Below are 20,219 nucleotides of genomic sequence, written 5' to 3' on the forward strand. Positions count from 1 at the left end.
AGTATGTCAGATACCTCCCCCTGAGAAATTCTTGGGGTAAGCTGCCTTTAATTTCATTGGGACTCTGTGCTGGAGTAAAATGCTATGTGATTCTGGAGTAGCAAACATGATACTTAGTCTTCTTCAGCCCACTGGCTGGGGAAGAGTATGATGGATGAACTGAGTGCTCAGTGCAGCCTGGAGGGTAGGCTGTGTGCTTTGGGTGTGTGGGTTTGTATTTTATAAGGCAACATACCACACCTAACAAGCTGCTGTCAGCTTTTTTTCAGAACATTGGCGTCCTGGATGTTTGTTTTGGTTTTGTTTTTCCCAAAAAATTGGAATTATTTTCTTATAGCTTCTTTCATGATAACTTTATCTTCTTATCCCAGTGGACTAAGAAGAATGTGCTGCATTCCTCTCACTGGAAGAGTTTTGAGAGATAGATCTCTGCATTAGAATCACTGTTTCTGGAGAAGTACAGGAACCTCAGTGCTGTGTGGAGAGGTAGACCCAGGCATTGCCAGAAGTTTGATTGTGTTTATGCCACAAAATAGCTTGAGATTAATTTTTTCAGGTTGATCTGCTCCTCTTTGACATCCACAGTGACTGTCATCTCTTCTGCCATCAGGTTGGAAATACATGCAGAAAGCAAAGCTCTAGGAAAGCCAGAGTCTTAAGACAATGCAGGGATGTATAGGAGGAGGCAGCAAACAGTAATTTCTGTCGTATTTCTCCTTTCTTAGCTTTGGGTGTATCATATGGTCCTTTTTTTTTCCATGGACTTCTGAGGAATTCATTCATGCCTCTCTCTTCTACTTTCTCCTCTCTACACCTGCCCCATCTTCCTCTTCTTTCTTCTCTCTCCCTCTCCGAAAGGGATAGTTAAGTCAAGACATGTTGCTTGTGAAGAAAAACTGAAGTATGAGTAGGTGTGTGTAAAGTCTCAGCCTTATAAGGTCTGTCACTGGTTGACATAATTATACCTTTGGCAGATGTTTTCCAGCTCAGCATTTCACTTCTACATTCTTTGTGGTGTTTGTGGTGTGGTGATGAGGGCCTGATGTTTTGCAGTATGAATTTGCACTCCCTGAGAACAGTGGGACAGAGAGCCACTGCAGTGAGGGCACACTGAGAGCCAAGAGCTCCCATCTGATACCCTGAATCTGTAAACCAAGGAGTTTGAGTGGGGCTCCTGTGGTGCCGATTTTGACATTGCTGCTGGTGTCTGGCAGCATGAGAGCTGTATACCTGGTGTGGGGGTTACATTTGGGCTAGGAACTATATACTAGCGGACACAGGTTTGGCTTCCTACAGACATAGACTTTGCTCATTCCTGATGTTACTGACGTGCATGACTCAGTGGGATGCTTCTTTTCAGCAAGCTGGTGATTGCCTCACTGTTGTGCTGTGTGGATGCAGGAATGCAGGAAATGGAGATTTTATGCTTCTGCCACAGCTACAAGAGAGACTGAAGAGGGGAAAAGATGAAAAACTACTGGGCACCATCCAAAGAACTTCCTACTTGCAGAACTATATGGCCTTTTCCTTGTGTCCCAACCCATCCATTTCCATATTTTGGTCCTGAAACTTCTTTGTTCAGGTCACAGCAGGGATAAAATACACTTTACCTCACCTTTTCTCTACCTTTTCTAGGACTGACCACACTTTTCCTTGGATCAGTAGATTCCCTGGAACCCTTAGCATTATCACATACCTAGGACTGTTCCTGTACACTTTGGGACTCCTCAGACTTGACTCATGTGTGCCCTGTTTGAGACTGCACCTTGACTATCATGTGTCTCTCACTTCTGTAGTCTCTTTCTCTCAGGACTGCTGCCATCTTTCATTCTCCCTTACCAGATATTTTTGTTAGTGGTCATTGCAGGATTCTCCCCATCCCTTAGGGCTGCTGCCTTTTCCCCTTCTGTTTTCCTTCCTTATAGATCTAGCAGTCCATGTACATTTGGATTTTGGTACATCCCCTACAACTTCTATTGCCTCTGAGGGAAGGATGATGTCCAGCGACCTGGGCAGCACTCCTTCATCCTCCCTCTTCTTGGTGATTGAGCCTGTGGGGAGGGGAGGGTCTGAGGAGATGGTTGGGGTTGAAACAATACTGTCATTTTCTTGCTGCCTTTGCTGCCCAGCAGTGGAACTAAAACCATGTTTTTCTGTCTCAGCCACAGAGCAACAACAAAACCAGTATAGTAAGCACTGCAAAAGAAACACCCCCAGTGCAGACGTCCATGGTATCTTCCCCAACCGCTATTTTTTTTTCCTGTTTGGTTTAATTTTGATTCTGTCCTCTCCCCTTCTTCCCCCACCCTCCTTCCCGAGTGCTGCTTGTGCTGCTCTGTTTCAGCTTATGTTTTGGCTTCGTTCTGTCTGTGTTCCTGTGCTGCTGTGGGGCCTGATCACAGCCTCACAGGCTTTGGGTTGGGGGTGCTGAGCAGAGCTGTGGTTGGATGTGGGGATCGCAGCTTGCCTGGACTTCCCCATGTGCCATCCCTGTATAGTTCTGTGTGTCCCGTCCAACTGTTCCTGCTGGCTTTGGGAAGGTTTGGAAGAAGAGAGTGTCAAGCTCCATCCACTCTCCAACACTCAGGAAATGGAGGATGGACTTCAGGACACCACAGAAGAAAGGGCAGACTGAAGCTTTAGGGGAATCCTTTGATGGCCCATTTGGCCTGCTCATTTGAGTTGATCCTGGGCAGCTCGCTGACTTGCTGGGCTGGCATTTTCTGTTTGGGCTGTGTGCAGGCTTCATAGGTGCCCTGTGCCAAGTACATTGAATGGCACAGCTCAGTGTGTGTGGCCTGCCTCAGTATGCTTGGAAGAACAGACAGCAGTGCAAGGGTGGCAGAGGAGGATGGGTGAGTGTACATCACTGCCCAGCACAGTCCCTGATGCCCTCACTGAGCCACCCTGCGAGAGTGACAGCAGTGGGAAGAGATGGTGCAGGATCCTGAAGTCTTTTCCTGGTAATGAAGGGATGAGTGCAGGAGCTAGTTAGCACCCATAGGCCTGGTAGCTGCTCTTTGTTGTCTGTCTCTGGAGAGTTGGATTTGGCATTTTTTGGAGGTGAGAGGGGGGGAATTTGGTGTTGGTTTTATTTGTTGTAGGATGAAGGATTCTAGGGACACTTCATAATTTTCTGCTTTCTTTTCACTGGCTTTGTTCATGATGTTATTGATACTGAGAGAGCCTTTCTAAATTATTAAATACTGTTATTATTGAAATTGGAGCTCATTTTAGAGACTTTTAGAAAAATATGCCTTTTTTCACAGTTCCTTATCAACTCCTCTCTGAGAGGCATTGAGGTGATCTGGCTCATCCCCTTTCTGTTATGGAAATTATGAATGTCCCTTTTTTAGGGTAACATACCCAGCAACCTTTCCAAAAACCTGGGAGACAAAGGCCCCAGCCCCAGTATTATCCTTTCTTCCCCCTCTCCCTCCTCTGAAATATTTTCCAGTGAGGACAATGCTGAGGGTTCATTACTTCATGAACAGCTGCAGAGGGTGCAGACTGGCTGCTTGGTTGCTGTCTGGTGTCTGTGCCAGCCTGATTCACTGGAAGCAAATTGGGAATTAGGGGCAATTGCAGGGAAGCTGGGGGCTTTGTCTCCTTGTGACTGTAGCTTTTAGTGCAGCCTCTCTCTAAAGGAAACCTGTGCAGGAAGTGTGTGCGCACGCACGCAGGCACTAGTGTGCTGTTTGGAGTTTGTGGTTTGATTTTATTTTTTTTAATGTCAGACACCTTTTCTCCACTTGCTGGGGAGTGAAAAGAAATGAGAGAATGCTTTGGAACTGGAGTTTAATTATTCTTCCATCCTTTCCTAGGAGCCTCAAACAACTGTTGTCCATAATGCTACAGATGGCATAAAGGTAAGGGATGGGAGTGTTGCCAGAGAAACCTCTGCTTCTCTCTTGTTCTTGTCTTCGTGTGTCTTAATTCAGTTTCTACCTTTCCAATGCCTGATTTGTAGCATGCTCCTGAATACTGCTGGCAGTAGACTAGGAGGGTTGTGTTAAATGGCTGTGGATCTCTGGAAGAGGCTGAGTAAAGACAACTGTTCAGATATTAACATCTCTTTCCTACTGTGGTGTGTAACCACCACTCTCTTTTGTATGTGGGATGAAAGAGAAGATATAGACACTTATGTACCTTTTTTTTTTTCTTCTGGAAACGGAGACTTCCTCTGGGAAAGCCTAGGAGCCCTTCTTTAGCTTCTTGTGGCTATTCTTCTTCCAAACAGAAGCAACTCTCATCTGATTTCATTTGACAGAGTTTGGTAACTTCCATACTTGTAAAAGTTCTGGGTGAACGGCTTGAACATGCAAAAGCTGAGCAGAGATACTGTTAAGTTTTGCTTAGTATTTGGCCTGCTTTCATCCAAATCTTCCTTGTATCATCCTCTCCCTGCCATCCCTGCCAATGTTTTTGCGCTTTTCCCCATCTTTCTTCACAAACAAATCAAACTATTTGCTCATGGTCCCAACTGCTGATGCCTGGTAATGCTCTGTTCTGCCATGCAGGGTTCCACAGAGAGCTGTAACACCACAACTGAAGATGAGGATCTGAAAGGTAGGTGTTTTGCCTGTAGTTTCTAATACAGTTAAGTGTAGGCAAGGGATTCTGGAGATTCGATCATTGCGTTGAACTAGCTTCCCAGATTTCTGTGTCTGACTCAGTTCATAAATTTGCCATGATGCTGTCATTCCTGTCACAGTGGGACTGTGCATTGGGGAACTGGCTGACTTGACCTCTGTGGTATATAAATACTGTTTGCCCCAAGCTAATTTTTTGTCTCAGAGTTGGAATTCTCTTCTTGCAAATATCATAATATGTTCATCTCCGCTCCATTTCTAGGCGTGGAAAATCCCTACCAGTCCCTTGAGGTTTGGAGTCTGCTTGACTGAAACCTCTCTTACTGCTCAGTCTCCCTTTTCACCCCTTCCTGAAAATCTCTTTAGTGTTATGCACACAGTACACTTGTTATTTTTTTCAATTTGGGTCTATTTTTATTTCTAAGATGAAGATAATTCTCAGCCTGCCATCTCTCAATAGAAATGGTTTTCCATGTCCTTGACTGAGATATCAGTAGAGGGAGAGGCTGAAAAGAGATTTCACGCCTTTCAGTGACCATATCATAAGTATTCTGTACTTGTAAAACTCTTTAAATTGAGGAGCTCCAAGTTCCGTATCTGCTCATGTTGTCAGAGCAGCTGTCTTTTGCCTGACCTCCCTAATGAAGGACAAGCAGACATTTTCCTGAATGAGAAGGTTCAGGATGGATGAATGCAGTTTGCATTCTGAGGCAAATGTGTTAATAGCTTGCGTTTTGAGGCAGAGATATTCTCATTCTCCCTGTAGTTCATCTGAGTTACATATCCAGGGAAAAATCAGTGCTGACCCTGTGGTGTAGCAGCAATGTCACCTCCGTCAGCTGGGCTAGTTCCTGATGCTTTTCCCGTGGCTTATCACAAGCCCTGACTCCTCTTCTGAGGAGTCACAGGGAGCAGAAACACATGCCAGTGAGTGAATTGAGCTCTGCAATACAGATTGTTTCTGATAAAACCTGGCTTCGTTACAGGACTGTATTTTAGCTCCCACCTTTTTGCCAAGGAGTAATCCGTGGTTTAAGGATCTCACTTTGAGGGATGGGAACTGGATGGGTTTTGTAGGGTAGTAATGAATTTGATTTGTCTGATCTTTGCTGGATAGCCGTCCAGAACAGATATCTGTCCAGAACTTTGTTTCCTGTGGCACCTTTTGCTCAGGAGAGGTCCCATGCTTGAGCAAGTTGAGTCAATGGGTCATGTAAGTCAGGAACACAAATGCTGTGAGGAAAAGAAGGCTAGGACTGGAACAGAAGGTGGGGATGAAGGAGGGCAGCTGGTCAGGGCTAAATCCATAGAGTTGTATAGGGCTACAGATCAAAACTGTGTTTTGTGGTTTTTGGCAGAGGTTGGAAATTTTTGTTACAATTTTAATAGAAGGGAGCATTTGAATGGTGATTGGGAGGGAAGGAGTTTGCACAGTAATGGTTTGTGCTGTAGCCAGCTCTGGTAATTTTAGTGCTTCAGTTTCAAATGTAGCAGTGTTCACTAGTGTTCCTTTTTCACTCCTGACCTTCCACTTTTTCAGATAAGCAAGCACTTGAGCAAAACTAAGTAGACCAAAAGGTTTGAGAGTGTTGGAGTTCTCAGTGTTCTGCATAGCCATGACTCTGGGAAAGGGGAAATGCTTGTGCAGTTCCTCTGCCAACTTCTTATTTTAAATAGACACCAGATTACACAGATCAGTCCTGCTGTGCTGTAGGAGACGTTGTCTTTGTCCATCAGTGGCAGTTGCCTCAGGGATATGTTGTTTCCACTGTGGTGAGGCTAAAGGCAGTGTGTGTCGTTCTTCCTCCGCCCCCCTGCCCTTCTGTCATTCTAAATTGCACAGTAGTTTCATGTTGTAGAGCTGTCTACTTGGCTTTGCCCTGGAGGACACTCCTGCATGTTTTGTGCCCAGCATTGTGGTTTCTTTAATGTTCTCCTATTTCCTTTCTCTTTTTTTATTTACTGAACTTGCGTGTTTTGTTTGTGTTTGTGTTTTAATTCCCTGCCATGCTAGCTCCCCCTCTCTCCACCGGGGACGGCAGCTCAGTGCTTGAAGGACGGAGGCACAGTGAGAGCAAAACACAGACTGAGTCCATGCAGTCCCAGCTTTCTCTCTGTTTCTCAGCCAGTAAGTCCAGGGGTGCAGTGCTTCACAGCATCTTTTTCCCACCCCTCCCTCCACCCTTTCCATTTCTCCTTCCCCAAGATTTTTCCTTTCCTCAACTTTCTTCCAAAACGTTGATTTTTCATTTCCAGTACTCCAAAAAAAAAAAGAAATCATCTCCCTTCCTGCAAAATACCCTCCTTTGCACACTAAAATTTTCCAAATATTTCCCTCCTTTTCTGGGGAAAAACAAACAAACAACCAGAACCTCATCCTAGCTAATTTCATTTCCTCGCTTTCATCTGGGTGAGAGGTGGAGTTCTCTGCAGAGAACTTGCCTTTCAGGGTTTCCTCGAGTAAGTCACTCTATCTCTTAGTTTTCCTTGTGGTAAATGGGATCAGTGGTGCAGGTTTGCTTATGGAGGGGATGCATTAGGCTGAATTCAGTCTCACTTGTCAAGGACTTCTGAGGACCCCAGACGTGTATGGTGCTCAGAAGTACCAAAGGAACCAAAACCAGTTTTTATAGACTACTCCAAGGATGTTTGGAAAGGGAGGCTGTGGCTGCTGGAAGACCCCATAGCATTTCTGAATCCATTGTCAGGTGCTCTGAGTGAAAATTCTTAGATAATGTTGTCTCTGAAGGGCATTTGTCTGTCGTAAGCTTTACCTTGTGTGTCTGTCTTGCTAGCTCAGTTAGCCGGTACCGTGGTTAGTCTGCGAGTTGTGGTGATGTCTGTCTGATATCTCCTGAATTGGCTACCTCCACAGAGGAGCCCGTGGCTGAAAAACTTTGAAAATGCATATAAAAAAAAGCTGGAGAAAATCTAGCTGGGATTCCCAACCTTTCCCCTACACAGACATACTGTACTAGCTGCCTGGCTATTTAAAGCAATAGTAAAAGGATCCTTAGTGTGAGTTGGGAACATCTGGAGTATTTGATTCTGTTCAGGTCAATCTGGGAAGGAAGAAGCAAGCATGCCCTCTTCTGCCTTTTCCTGGTTTCCTGCATACAGCACCAGAATCTCATGCGATGCAGCAGTTGGAGCATTTCTGTTACTTATTTTTGAAGTAGCTCTAAGGATGTCAAGCTGCTGGTTTGTGAGGTGCAATGGGAAAGGTGTTTTGCCTAGACAGATTGGAAGGGAAATGATCTCTTCTGAAGCCCTTTTTGCTGTGAGCTGTCCATCACTGCTCTCTTATTAACTCCTTCCTCTTGCTCATAGCAAGGCCCTGCTTGGTACACTGAGGAGTGCCAAATCACTTCTTTGCCAAGCGAGGCACTGTTCTCCCACCCCACTTCCCTGTGAGCTGAGATTTGCAGTGATTTGGATGTCCCTACTTTCTTTGTCTTTCAATCCCATCTTGTACTTGCCCTCATGCTGCTCTGTCACTATCCGATCAGTGTTTTAGGTTGCCCTCAAACTCCCTCCCAGCAGCATTAGTGCAATTCCTGCTGTGCTTTTTGCATCAGTGCCCAGGTGGCCCCAAGCAGTGTCTGGCCCAGGTGATGTGACAGAGGCAGGAGAGCAGGTAGAAGTTGTTGGGATGTGGATGTGTCTGTGTGCCGACTGGGGCTGGGGCTGTGTGTGTCTATACTTCTTTGTTGGTTTTTATTTTGCTTTCTAATTTTTTGTTTGTTTATTATTTTAACGCTTACATTTGTTTTGCAGCTACACAGTCTTGTGAAGAGAAGCTTCATGCCTGGGACAGCCCAGGGCAGACATTGGAGTTAGAGCGTGCTCGGTCGGAGCCTTTGTTAACTCCAGTAGTTCCCTTTGTACTTAACCGAGCACCGTGTAAGTTAGCAGCTGGGTAGCAGTAGTGGAGTAGTGCGAGTGATGCTAGTTACCCTAGATGTACAGCTACCCCCTCTCTCCTCCCTGCCCTGTGCCCCTCACCGGCGCTGTCGGAGCGGCTGGAGCGGGTTGCAGGGAGCGGCGGCAGGCCGGGGAGCGGGGCCGGCCGGGCACGGCGGTCGAGGGGAACCCGCTCCCCGCGCCCTGTGCGCCCGCGGCGCGTCCCTCCGGCGGCACGGCTGGCGCTGCCCGGCCGCGGCTGTGGCGGGCGCTGCCCCGGGCTCGCTGACCGGAGGGCAGCGCAGCCGAGAGTCGCGCTCGGTGCCCGTGCTGTGAGTGTCGCCTCCTTTGTGCCTCTGCCGTGCCAAGGAGGAGGCCCCGCGGATTCATAGGGAGCGGCAGGCGTGCATGCTGTCCCCCTGACATCCCGGGGCTCTCTATCCTGGGGAAAAAGTGGTCACCTCCTTCGTGCCGGCTCTAGCTGGAGTGAAAGCCGGGAGACGAGCACAGTCTGATGGAATGGACTTGTGTTGAAGGACAGGGCTGATGCCGCTGCATCGAGGCACTGGGGAAGTGGGTGCAAATCTCTTTGAGATGAGTCAGCACACATTGGCTGTGGTCTGCAGATTTCCCTCACTCATCCCACATGGAGCCTTTCCCATGGACTCCATCTTCCGGACATCATTGGTGGTGCATGGGAGGGAGGTCCAACAAGTAGCTCTACGTCGTGTGAAAGCAATCCCAGACAATTTGTCACAATAGACATAGCCCACCCAGTCCTTTTGACCCATTCCCTGTATATATCTTTGGATATGTGGATGTGTATACAGCATGTGTGGCAAAACCCTTACTGTTATGAGCCAGATGTCCCCATCCAAGGGGTTTCTGTGGCTGGTGAGGTAGTATAATTCTCTTAACTGATTTCCAGAGTAGGTGCAGACATCTTTCATAGCCAGTGATATTATCATCTTGTTGCTCTTCCAACTGTGCTTATCAATGATGAGATGAGATGCACGTGTGGATCAAAGTTTGGGGGGGAGAGGCGTGCAGTTCAGACTAGCATCTTATGGATGAGAGTGGAATTCAGCTTCACTGACGAATGTCTGAAGATAGCAGATTGGATTTAAACACCGTCCCCTAATGATAGGCATCTAAGATGCCTAGGTGAGACTTCCAGAAGTACCAATTTCTTTCAGGGCCTAAAGGAGGAACAGTCAGGCGACTGGTTGCATTTCAGATACCTACATTTTAGATGCTGAAGAGCACATAAATGGCACTTCCAGTGGTAGGAATTGTATATTATCTCTTAATATTGAAGATAATGCCAGGGCACCTCCTAAATGCTAGCTCCCTTAAATGCACCTAAATGTGCAGGATAGTATATCTACAGGTGTGGGGAAGGCTGAGGAGGTGTGAGGTTGTGCAAATAGGCTCAGGCCTAGGTACCATAGGTATGGTGCACATACAGTTTTAGAACTAGAACTGTGTTATTTAGAGACCTGATTTAAACTTTGAAAATGTTAAGAATTCTTGAGATCAGCATGGATGATGGAACACCACAGAGGTGATGGGGTCTGTGTAATCTGCTGTGGGGAACCAAGAGAAGAGAGTGCAGAGATGCTGGCCAGATAGAGGACAAATAACAGTAGACAGTTAATCCTTGTCTCCATTTGTCTTGAAGTTCAGTGGGCTGGGCGGGGTTAATGGCAGTGCTGTCAGAGTACTGAAAAGAGTTGTGCTGTAGGGATTGGCAGAAGCTAACAGCCTGAAGAATGGAGTGGTCACTAGTATATAGCTAGGACCTCTTCATGGAACCCATCCATCCTGCTGCAGTTGTCTTTCTAGCTTGCAGAAGTCATTCCTACATGTCCCAGTTGCTTGTTTGCAGCATTCATAATAGCTGAGGTATTGGCAAGTTGTTGGGAGACTTTTTCCAATTGGTTTTATCTGTGTGGTGGCCATTTGTATATGACCACTGATGAAGGTTTTCCACATCTTAAGCTACCAGACAAGTGCTTCACATGTTCACTGACATTCATTGGTCAGACTCCCCAGAAGCACATCAGGATGTCATTCAGGAGACACCTCTGGTGCCTTAGACCTTTCTAGAAGAAAAAAATTGAATACGGCCCCTTTATTTCCTTTCTCCCTGCATTACGGGATCACCATTTCCCTTTCATGCCACTGCCCCCCTACTCTCATGTGGATGGCTGTCATTCCTGCATATCTCCAGAATGCAGGGAGCAGCATCCTATGAGATCTAGATTAATGGTGCTCTACAAACTGCTTGTAGGATGCACCCAGTAGCCCCACATTTCCACTGAAGTCTTAAGCACAGTTAAATTGCTCTTTCTTCTTGTTCACAGTGCGTAAGCAAGAGATCATTAAGATAACAGAGCAGCTGATAGAGGCCATCAACAATGGAGATTTTGAGGCTTATACGTAAGTATAGATGACTTCTGACAGGTTGTTTATCAGTTTGTGTGCAAATGATGCTCTGGCTCCTGAGTATGAGGAGTTGTCATGGAGTGAGGGATGGTAAAAAGTTTTATCCTTTTTAGCCTCCATCAATTAAGACTAGGGGTTATAGTAGAGCTCTAAATGAATATCAAGTAAAAGTCAGGTATCAAACAGTAACAGAAGCGATAAAAGGAAAATGTCCTGGGTTTGTAGGAAAAGTAGGGGGAAGAGCAGTGGAATGAGCAGAAAGAGAATAAAAACAAGGCCAGAAACCTAGAGGCTTGTTTTATATGAAATGCCAACTAGTTGGCTCCACGTTGTTGCAATAGCTCCTGAGTCCTTCAGGAGCTTACTCCTTGGAGTAGGGAGATGTAGTTGGTGGACACAGGGTGTGAGTCAAATGACATACCAGCACTTCACTGTGCAAATAGCGCTTGGGCTCAAATGCGAACTGTAACCCTGTGGTGCTTTTCTTTGCAGAAAAATCTGTGATCCTGGCTTGACCTCATTTGAACCTGAAGCACTGGGGAACCTGGTTGAAGGAATGGATTTCCATAAGTTTTACTTTGAAAACTGTGAGTGGGTAAATTTGGTAACACCAACAGCTTTCTCTCTACTCTTCCTTTATGCCACATTTTGGGGGGAAAATTTGCCCTTGCTTTTGCTGGCTATCAGAATCAGCAAGAATTTGATTGTCCTTGGTTATAATGCATTCATAAAGGCCAGCAGCCTTCCCCTCAAGAAGCCTGTTCAGCAACAATTTCAATTCTAACACCCACACCCCTTCACTCTAGGCATACAATTTGCCAGGTGCGAATATTTTGCTAGCATGGACTGCAAGAGCTTTAAAAGTTTGAGGCACTGGACTTCTTACTGATATGAAAATGGAAAAATAATCAGATTTTGATGGAATCAACATGTCTGTTTGAGGTAGACATACTGAATGGTCAGGCATAAGGATGCCTTAATTTTGACTTTTCCCTGAATGATTTCAGATCTCTAACACCTAATGAACTCATTACATGGATACAAGGGTCACCTCATCAGTCTGGGGCAGGAGAGTTGGGAGAAACACTATAATTTATAACAATGGATTTGCTTCTCTTCCTGGATGTCTCTACAGGATGAGATAACTGAAATTTAAATCCTGAGCTGCTCAGTTATTTTGGAGTTTAGATCAAGGTCCTTAGTATGGGCAGTTTCTAATGCTCTAGTATGCAGAGAGTTTGTCTCTCTCAACAGCCTGCTGTTTTTAACACTTCTCTGAGGCTTGTTCATACTTAATGCTGGCCTAGGTTAAAGATGCCCTGATTATTTACTCCTTTGCACCAATATTCTGTAAGTAAAAGATCTTTTCCTGTAACTGAAGACATGGTATCACTGATGTTGACAAAATGGCAAGTATGCTTTGCAGAGGGAGCAAAGGGGCCAAGGGGATTCTAGGCAATATGTGTGCAGTTCCTAAGGAGAACAACAGGTGATAGGGGAACGAATTGCTTGGATTTTGCCTGAAGCAATTTTTATTGTATCCCAGAATCCAGTGGAAGGTGAGTAGAGTACAAAAGAGGTTGGAGAATGTGGGAGGCTGTTCCTTCTTAGCAGTAAAATGAATCTGATGGTTTTGCATGTTCCGCTAGTACTGTCGAAGAACAGCAAGCCAATACACACGACCATCCTGAACCCCCACGTCCACGTGATCGGCGAGGACGCTGCCTGCATCGCGTACATCCGCCTGACGCAGTACATCGACGGCCAGGGCCGGCCCCGCACCACACAGTCCGAAGAGACCCGTGTCTGGCACCGCCGAGACGGCAAGTGGCTCAACGTCCACTACCACTGCTCTGGAGCTCCTGCAGCACCTCTCCAGTGAGGATCAGATATGGGTATGGACTGCCAGGGAAGGTGTATGTCAGACACAGGGCTAAGGCTGCTGTATGAGGGAATTCGGCGTTCGAGGCTGTTTAGCTGGCTGTGAGAGAACCGGATTTAGCTGACTGTAGGCTGAAAACTTCTGCTTGTAGTTGGTGTTCCTTTAAGTCCTGTCCTCTGAACTCAGTAGAATTATCTTCCACTCCTGGCAAATGGGAGTCATGTGCCAGACAGTGGTTCCTGAGTGTAGGTACCCTTGTAGCAGCAGAGCTTCCAGGTACTCGGGTCTGCCTGAGGACAGGCTGCTAATCCAGAGCAGAGGGGAAGAGTATCTTGTGCTGTGTATGGGTTTGCTGTTTCACAGCTGTCTACCTTTACATGCTGGGGGTGATTTCAGAGAACTTTTTTGATGAGCATGTCATATTCTAGAGAGGATATTGTAGAATCCATAGAGAACAATTTCTATGCTATAAGGAGTAAAGATTTATTTATATAAATTTTACTACTGATTTTCTGATAAGCAAAAGCTATTTAATGTACCATGTTGAGAAAACTCAGAAGGGAAAAAACATCCAAACAAATAATAATATTAGAGGATTTAAAATATCCCCCTATTAACTTGCCCCAATTCAGCATTGAAAGAAACTTTGATTTAAAAATTTGTCATGAAGAAATTATTGTTGCTTGGTCCTGAAGGACATCAGATCCATTTACTTCTGCAGCATTTAGGCATTCTAGTTTATTGCCTTACTGGTTTCTTTTAGTTAGATGTACAAAATCTTTCTGCCTCCTTTTGTTTTATGCTGAAGTATATGTCACATTCATTTTAAAGACTTAAGTTTCCTAATCTTAGGACCTTTTTACTAAAGGTTTTCTATTTAAAGGCAAACACAAGAAACATCTACAACTGGGAGGCAAGCTTTTTTTAATGTGATCATTTGGGGATGAACCACTCAAGTATAGTTGCTACTTGAGTCCTAGTTCTGTGAACTACTTGGAACTAAGCCAAGAACAGTTTTTATTCCTATGTGTTGTGAGGTATTCAGCCCTACTGAAGGCAAGAGAAAGGAATGTGAACTATCACAAGCAAACTGCAGAGGTCACAGATGGAATTTGAAAAGCAAAAGCCAGTTGGGGGCACCAGAAGCAGAGAAGCTTTAAAGAGAGCTGGACAATCAGCCGAATTTCCAGAGAGTAAGGCAGTGAGAAGGATAAAACCTTTGCAGCAAAACAAAAAAACTTGCATTAGATTTCATCAAAGAAATGTTGATGGAGACTTATGCCCTGGATTTAGTCCAAAAAAAGATGCAGAAGAAATTATTAAATTAAAGATCCAGTATGGCCCAGTGGCTATGCCTAGGAGTCCTGAGCAAGTTTAGGAATGGAAAGTCTTAGCTGCTACAGAAGAGGTATGTTTCTTGGCTGCTGAAATGCTGAAACCCTCCAAAAGTATGTGCTGGAGGGTTTCTGAAAACTGCAGAGTAGAAGCTGTTTCCAAACCACAAAATGTTGGTTAAAACAATATTTAAAAAACCTGTAAACTAAATAGAAGCTAAAGTATTTGCATGCATTTCTGAGTTCTGAAGGAGCTGTACCCACATGCAATTACGAATGGGGTCAGTGTGGGCAGCCCCCCTCTGAATGCACTGAATCATTTTGGAGCAGTGTTGGCCCATGTGCAGTGAAAACTAGAGACGAAGAATGAATGAGGTGAATAAGAATGCTTAAGTAGAAATCAGTGGTTTGTTCTCACCTGGAAGGCAGAGTTTAGTTTTGGGTAAGTCATCTCAAAAGGAAACTGCAACCATAAAAGAAGTTTGATGTTAATCAGAGGACTTCTGCGTAAGGAGAAAGTAGGAACCGAGATGGGAGAAGACTAATAAGAGAGATTCTAGAAAGATTTGCAAAAGAAATGGTAGAAAGAAGGTTTTGGCTATACTTTCATGACAGGGCAATGTTAAACAAGCATGAAAAAAAAAACAGACTTAAAACTGATCAAAATAAATCCAGTGATTTGGCTTATGAACCTTAGCTAGAAGGAGCCTTTGCTAAAAGCAGTCACTAGGGCTGCAACTTCACAAAACTACAGAAAAATTCATACATTTGTTTAAATATTAAGAACATTCAGAGACAAAATTACTGAAGACTTAGAAAAATAGAATCTTTCTCAACCCTTAGAAAAATAGAATTTTTCTAAACCCTTAGAAAAATGGAATTATCTTTCAGTTCAGGGTAAAAGTAAATGGGAAGTGAGGCAGAAACTGTTCCTTAGGACCAGAGCCTTTGAGCACCCCTTAGGAAACTTCTTCCACTTCTAGGTTGTCGCTGTTAGATAGTGGGCCCAGGTCTGCTCCAATGAAGCACGTAATTTATTTTAGCAAGTAGTTAATTTTCATTGGCACACTCAGCCACCTGGAAGGGAAAGTGTGTGCCTCTTCAGAGCTCTCCTTTCGAGCCTCAATCTGTGTTATGTTAGGAAGGGTTTCTACCTACACCAAATAATTAGCCTGTAGAAAACTTGGGTTTTTTTAATTGTATACAGCTAATGTTTGGCTTTATTTCCTTCCATCTTCCATCCTGTTCTCCCCTCTCCTTTCTGGGTGGACACTACCTCTTCCTGACTGCAGCAACTTGTGGAGATACTCAGCTGGAGGGCAATATCTTCTTAGCAAGCAGCTCTGGAGTGCCTGAGTGACAGCAACGGTCATGTCTGTTTTGACGTTAAAAAAATAAATACAAATTACAAACAGGCAGCAGCCAAATGCACGAAACCCTGCATGCATCTGATGCTCCGGGCGCTGCCTTTCTGTTGTTTTCCATGGATCCATCGTGTCTGTTTCTGCTGTACGAAGGTGTTTTTAAATCTAAAAAAAAAAAAAGACATGTTGTTTGTATAAAATAATAAAAACCAGGAATAATGCTAAATAAATGACAGATTATCCAACATGCCCCTTCCCCCAGGGCTAAGAAAATGGCAGCAACCGGAACATCTTTCAGAAATGAAGTGAGGGGGAAAGCAAAAGTGAAGGAGAGAGGAAGAGAGAGGGAGAGCAAAAAAGGAGGCAGCTTGAGCAGCGGATGGCTGAACTGTGCTCCGCAAACCACGGTGGAAGTTAACACCGCGTTCGGGCTGTGCTGCAACTTCAGCCGGTGAGAGGTGGCGAGGAGACCCCAGAGGAGCCAGTGTGAAGACTGGGGTTCAAGAGAGAGGAGGCACTTCTCTTCCTGTTGCCTGGCAGTCTGACTTCAGCCTGTTTCTTAGATTTCTGCACAGCAAGAACGCTATGGAAAGCTGGTTGCTCGGCTGCTGGATCCCAAAACAGACTTTTTTTTTCCTTTTTTTTTTCTTTTCTTTTCTTTTTTTTTTTAAGAAATTAAACAAAATGGGATGTTGATTTAAAACTAAAGATGGAAGTAGGGATTAAAAAATGGGTTTAAGTGAATATAACTTGAATAGAAGTTCGCTCCTTAGTGATCCTGGTTTTAAAAACAGCCAAACGTGGAGTTTTGAAGCCAGCTTATTTAATTTAACCAAACAAAACAAAAAAGCATTGCATTAAGAGCAGAGATTTTAGAGGAAGAGGGTACACGTATGGGATTTTCTATTATTTTTTTCCTTTCTAGTAGCGTAGTTGGGATCCACAGTGCTGCAGAACACGTGTTCCTTAGGAAGCAGACAAAAAACTTAGTGTTATGTTCTTCATGAAAACTTGCACATACACTCCTATATGAGGCATAAATAGCGTGTGTTTTTTATACTGAAATATATGCACCCATAGAATTGAAGGGGTTACCTGGCCTCCTGTTTGATTTGTTTGGTCTCCGAGTAAAATAGCAGTGGGAGCCAGTGGCCCCAGCCAGGTGCTTCTCCCCACCACTAACCCATCTGATGTTTGTAAGTGTCATGTTTCCTAGTGTTTATTTGGGTAATTTTTCTATTTTTTACAGTGATGTTGTAACACAGAAAACTATCAGATCAGAACCTCAAAAGCTGTAGCTGAAGGACTCTTGGCCACCTCCCTGTGTTACCTCTGGGTGTTAGAGAATACCTCATGAAACAGAGGGGAAAGGGAATGAGCACATGTGATCTGATGTTTGTCCTTTGGGCCAATTCATCTTCCTTTCTTTTCTTTGCTGCAAAAGGATTTCAATTCCTTTATTCATTGGGTGGGGAATGTGTAAGTGTTTTGTTGACCTTACCAAGGAGGGGGCCTAGCCCCAGGAGGAAAATGGCCTTTCTGGCAGACCTGATGGGATTTGTCTTGACCAAGGGAAGGCATCACTTGCAGAAGTTGGGATGAGCTTTTACCTGCATTTGTCTACCCCTAATCAGGTTTTTGGATCTTTGGAGAGAGTTAAAATGATTGCCTTGACAGCATCGGCAACCTTTTTGCAGACTACAGAAAAGAAGACAATTTGGAATTTTAATCCTTATTCGACAAAATGCAGAAAATAAAAGCTGTTGCACAAAGCGGAGCTGTCAATTTGCAACAGATAGCACTCTGCTCTCTTTGTTAGAGAGGTGCTATCCCATACCAGGATTAGATGAGCCAACCCCTGATGAAGGAAAAGACCATCCAGACCTTTCCAGGTTTGTTTAAGCAAACACCCTTTTATTCCTCCCTCCACTATCCCAGGGAGGAGTGCTGGGATTGAACTCATGGGGGGCAAACACTAGATTTTATTATTTCAAAACATTCTTAAAACAGCACTAAGCCAGTGAGTGAAGTGGAAAAGTGAAAAGCCTTGATATTTTAATCAGACTTTTTTTAAGCCACAGAGAGCAAACAGATTACAATTATGCCATTTAAAAAAAGATAAATACAAAACATTATGCATGCCTTCTTTTGGTCTGATCTTCCTTGTCTCTACCTGATGATTATTAATAATTAAAAAAAAGAGAACCCTCTGTATTAAGTATATGCATCTTTCAGAGAAAATTTTAAAAGAACAGAAATGTTGGGTTTTTGTTTTTGCACAGTCTTGGAGACAAATTTTTTTGGATTTTTTTCGTTTGTTTTGTTTCCTTTTAAGTTAATGAGAACCTTAGCTTGGTATGGCCATTATCAAACACAGCTGTACACCTTTAGCATTCTTAATGTTCTCTTATGGGGCTAATGTAAGCATCTATATAATATATATTATAAATATCACATTTTAAACAGGAAATGGAAGGCATTTGATGCAGAATTTTTGCATGATATAGAAATAATTAAAGTTAGCTAGTGTTTGTTTGTTTGGTCTGAATGTTGGTAGAACCTTCATAGCTTTGTTACAATGAAACCTTGAACTGAAGATATTTAATAAAATAACATTTAAACAGTGTAAAGTTTGGAGTGTCACATTATTCTCTTAAACCATGTAACAATGGTGCTTCTGGGATAAGAATCAATTTACAGAGCTTTCTCTGTGTGTGTGTATGTGTGTGTGTGTGAGTTAACTGTGTGATTTAAAAATGTAATTTTAAAAAAGGAGAAAAAGTTAAGTGGTACCATACCTAAAAGGAGGGGGAAAAATGCTAGCATTAAAAACAAAGGGACAACAGACCCTGTTAAAATGAACTTAATGGCGTGTCCCTGACAGACCAGGTATAATAGGGAAATGTTGCTTTTGTTCCTAACAGCCTGATCCTTGGCAAATCTATGCTGTTACTTCCTTATTTGTTTTTCTCAGCAATATTTCAGACTCCTTGTGGGACAAGCCCTCTTGCCGTTAGGTTTGCCTGACGTAAACCTGCTGATCTCAAGTTGGGTGGCTTATTTATTTCTAACCTAGCATATTTTGTGTCCTGACTGGGATGCTTCTGCAGAGGCACAGATCAGCCGCTCAACTGTACAAATTTATCAGGTCTAGCAGCATAAGCATCATTTCCCAACAGGTTAAAAGTTAGTTGGCTTTAGCCTGTTTTTGTTTTTATACTGCCTCTTGTTATTAGCATTTTTTTTTTATGCCCTGCTGGGTAGGCTTTGTTCTACTCAGGCCTTTGCTGCTTTGCCATTTTTATTTTATTTCCCCACCTATCAAAGCTCACGCTGCCCTCTAAAGGGTAGCTGACTGAGTGGTGAGCCTGCTGCAGGTGCTGCCCTTGCCCTGTGCTGAGCTGCTGCCAGGCTGTCGGCAGGGACAGAGATGCTCAGGTGCTTCTCTGCATCTCCTGCTACTGCTGGCCTTGTGTCTGGCACGGTGATTGCTGGCGTTGCACTGGGGGCACACGTATTATTTTGGTACCGGCTGCAGCGAAGGCTGAGGGGCTCCAGCCAGCACTTGAGCCCCCCGTTTGGCAGGCCTGGCTGGCCTCCACTCCCCTGAGCTTTTCCCAGGTGCGTCTGGGAAGCACTGCAGGTGGGAGGAGGTGGCTTTGCCTTATCACAGAAAGCAACTTCGGTGTACTTAATCCCCTTTAACTGCAGCAATTACCTAGTAAATAGGTGTCAGTTGCTGCTGCTTAAGGAGATGATTACTTCTGCTGCCTGATGAAACAGGAGGAAAATTGTCCTTAGTGTTTAAAGGGAGAAGGTAAGAGTTTTACAGCCCGTTTCACTGGGACAGAAGACAATCTGTTCGTGCCCAGAAGAGATAGCTCCTGCTACTACAGCAACAAAGAGAGGTTCTGCTATAGTTTCCGACATGCAAGGCAGCATCATTCATCAGGTAAGGTCTCTCCTGAAGCAGTTAATCCTATCTAATGATCTTTGAAGAAACGTTGCAGTATGATCTAATAAGCACTAGGAAGGTACTCATAAAATTCGTGATAATCTCCCGTGTTCTTAGAAGCTCTTTTAACCAAGACAAGAGTAATTTAAACACTTACTGAAAGCACAATAGTCAGACTAATGCTCATGTCAAGAATATTTATGTAGCATATATATGGGGTCTGTTTTACCTCTTCTTATGTTTTAGCTGACAGCAGGCTTTGGGAATGGTACTTCCCTGCAATGTGATAGCTCCAGTATTGAGCTATCAAACAGGGATATTCCTAGAAACTTACTTTCCAGTATGCCATAGCTGGTTAAAATCAGCTCATCCTATTAGATGGAGTTTTGCCATTTTCCTACCAAAGAGAATGGTCTGAGCATGGTTTTCGAAGTTCCCTCTCTCCCAGTTTATGCACACACGTGCTTGTATACATAGGTGAGTTACTCTGTGGGAGACCTATGACTGATGGTAGCTTTTATTTATGCCCAAATCAGATTTCCTTTTAAACTAGGATTGGTCTGCTCTCAGTCGCTGGGCTAGTGGCACAAAGGTCTGGTAGGATGCTTTTATGCTATAGTATCCATGAGATGCACGGAGAAGCATGAGCAGAACTAGACCCTGAATGTCAATATCCTTTCCATTTTATTATGGAAATTGTTACCTCTTACTTACATGTAATTGATAAGGTAGACAAACGGA

General features: G+C 44.1%; 1 protein-coding gene across 13 annotated transcripts in view; it reads left to right on the forward strand.

Annotated features, from left to right (window-relative positions):
• CAMK2G (calcium/calmodulin dependent protein kinase II gamma) overlaps positions 1-18,153 on the forward strand; it is a 118,134-nt gene extending 99,981 nt beyond the window's left edge. For 4 of the 13 annotated variants that reach the window (XM_029958518.1, XM_029958519.1, XM_018069008.2 and 1 more), the window contains 8 exons: positions 2,163-2,231; positions 3,825-3,869; positions 4,521-4,569; positions 6,607-6,720; positions 10,862-10,937; positions 11,436-11,530; positions 12,593-12,838; positions 15,452-18,153. In XM_029958518.1, coding sequence (XP_029814378.1) covers positions 2,163-2,231; positions 3,825-3,869; positions 4,521-4,569; positions 6,607-6,720; positions 10,862-10,937; positions 11,436-11,530; positions 12,593-12,825 — 681 coding nt within the window. In that variant the 3' untranslated portion in view covers positions 12,826-12,838; positions 15,452-18,153. Of the gene's footprint in view, positions 1-2,162; positions 2,232-3,824; positions 3,870-4,520; positions 4,570-6,606; positions 6,721-8,369; positions 8,496-10,861; positions 10,938-11,435; positions 11,531-12,592; positions 12,839-15,451 lie in introns of all 13 variants that reach the window. The other 9 variants (XM_029958522.1, XM_029958524.1, XM_029958520.1 and 6 more) reach the window with 6 other exon arrangements.
• Positions 18,154-20,219: the final 2,066 nt, after the last annotated feature.

This window comes from Manacus vitellinus, unplaced genomic scaffold (assembly GCF_001715985.3).
Source record: "Manacus vitellinus isolate BGI_N305 unplaced genomic scaffold, ASM171598v3 scaffold_15_pilon, whole genome shotgun sequence".
Lineage (NCBI taxonomy): Eukaryota > Metazoa > Chordata > Aves > Passeriformes > Pipridae > Manacus > Manacus vitellinus.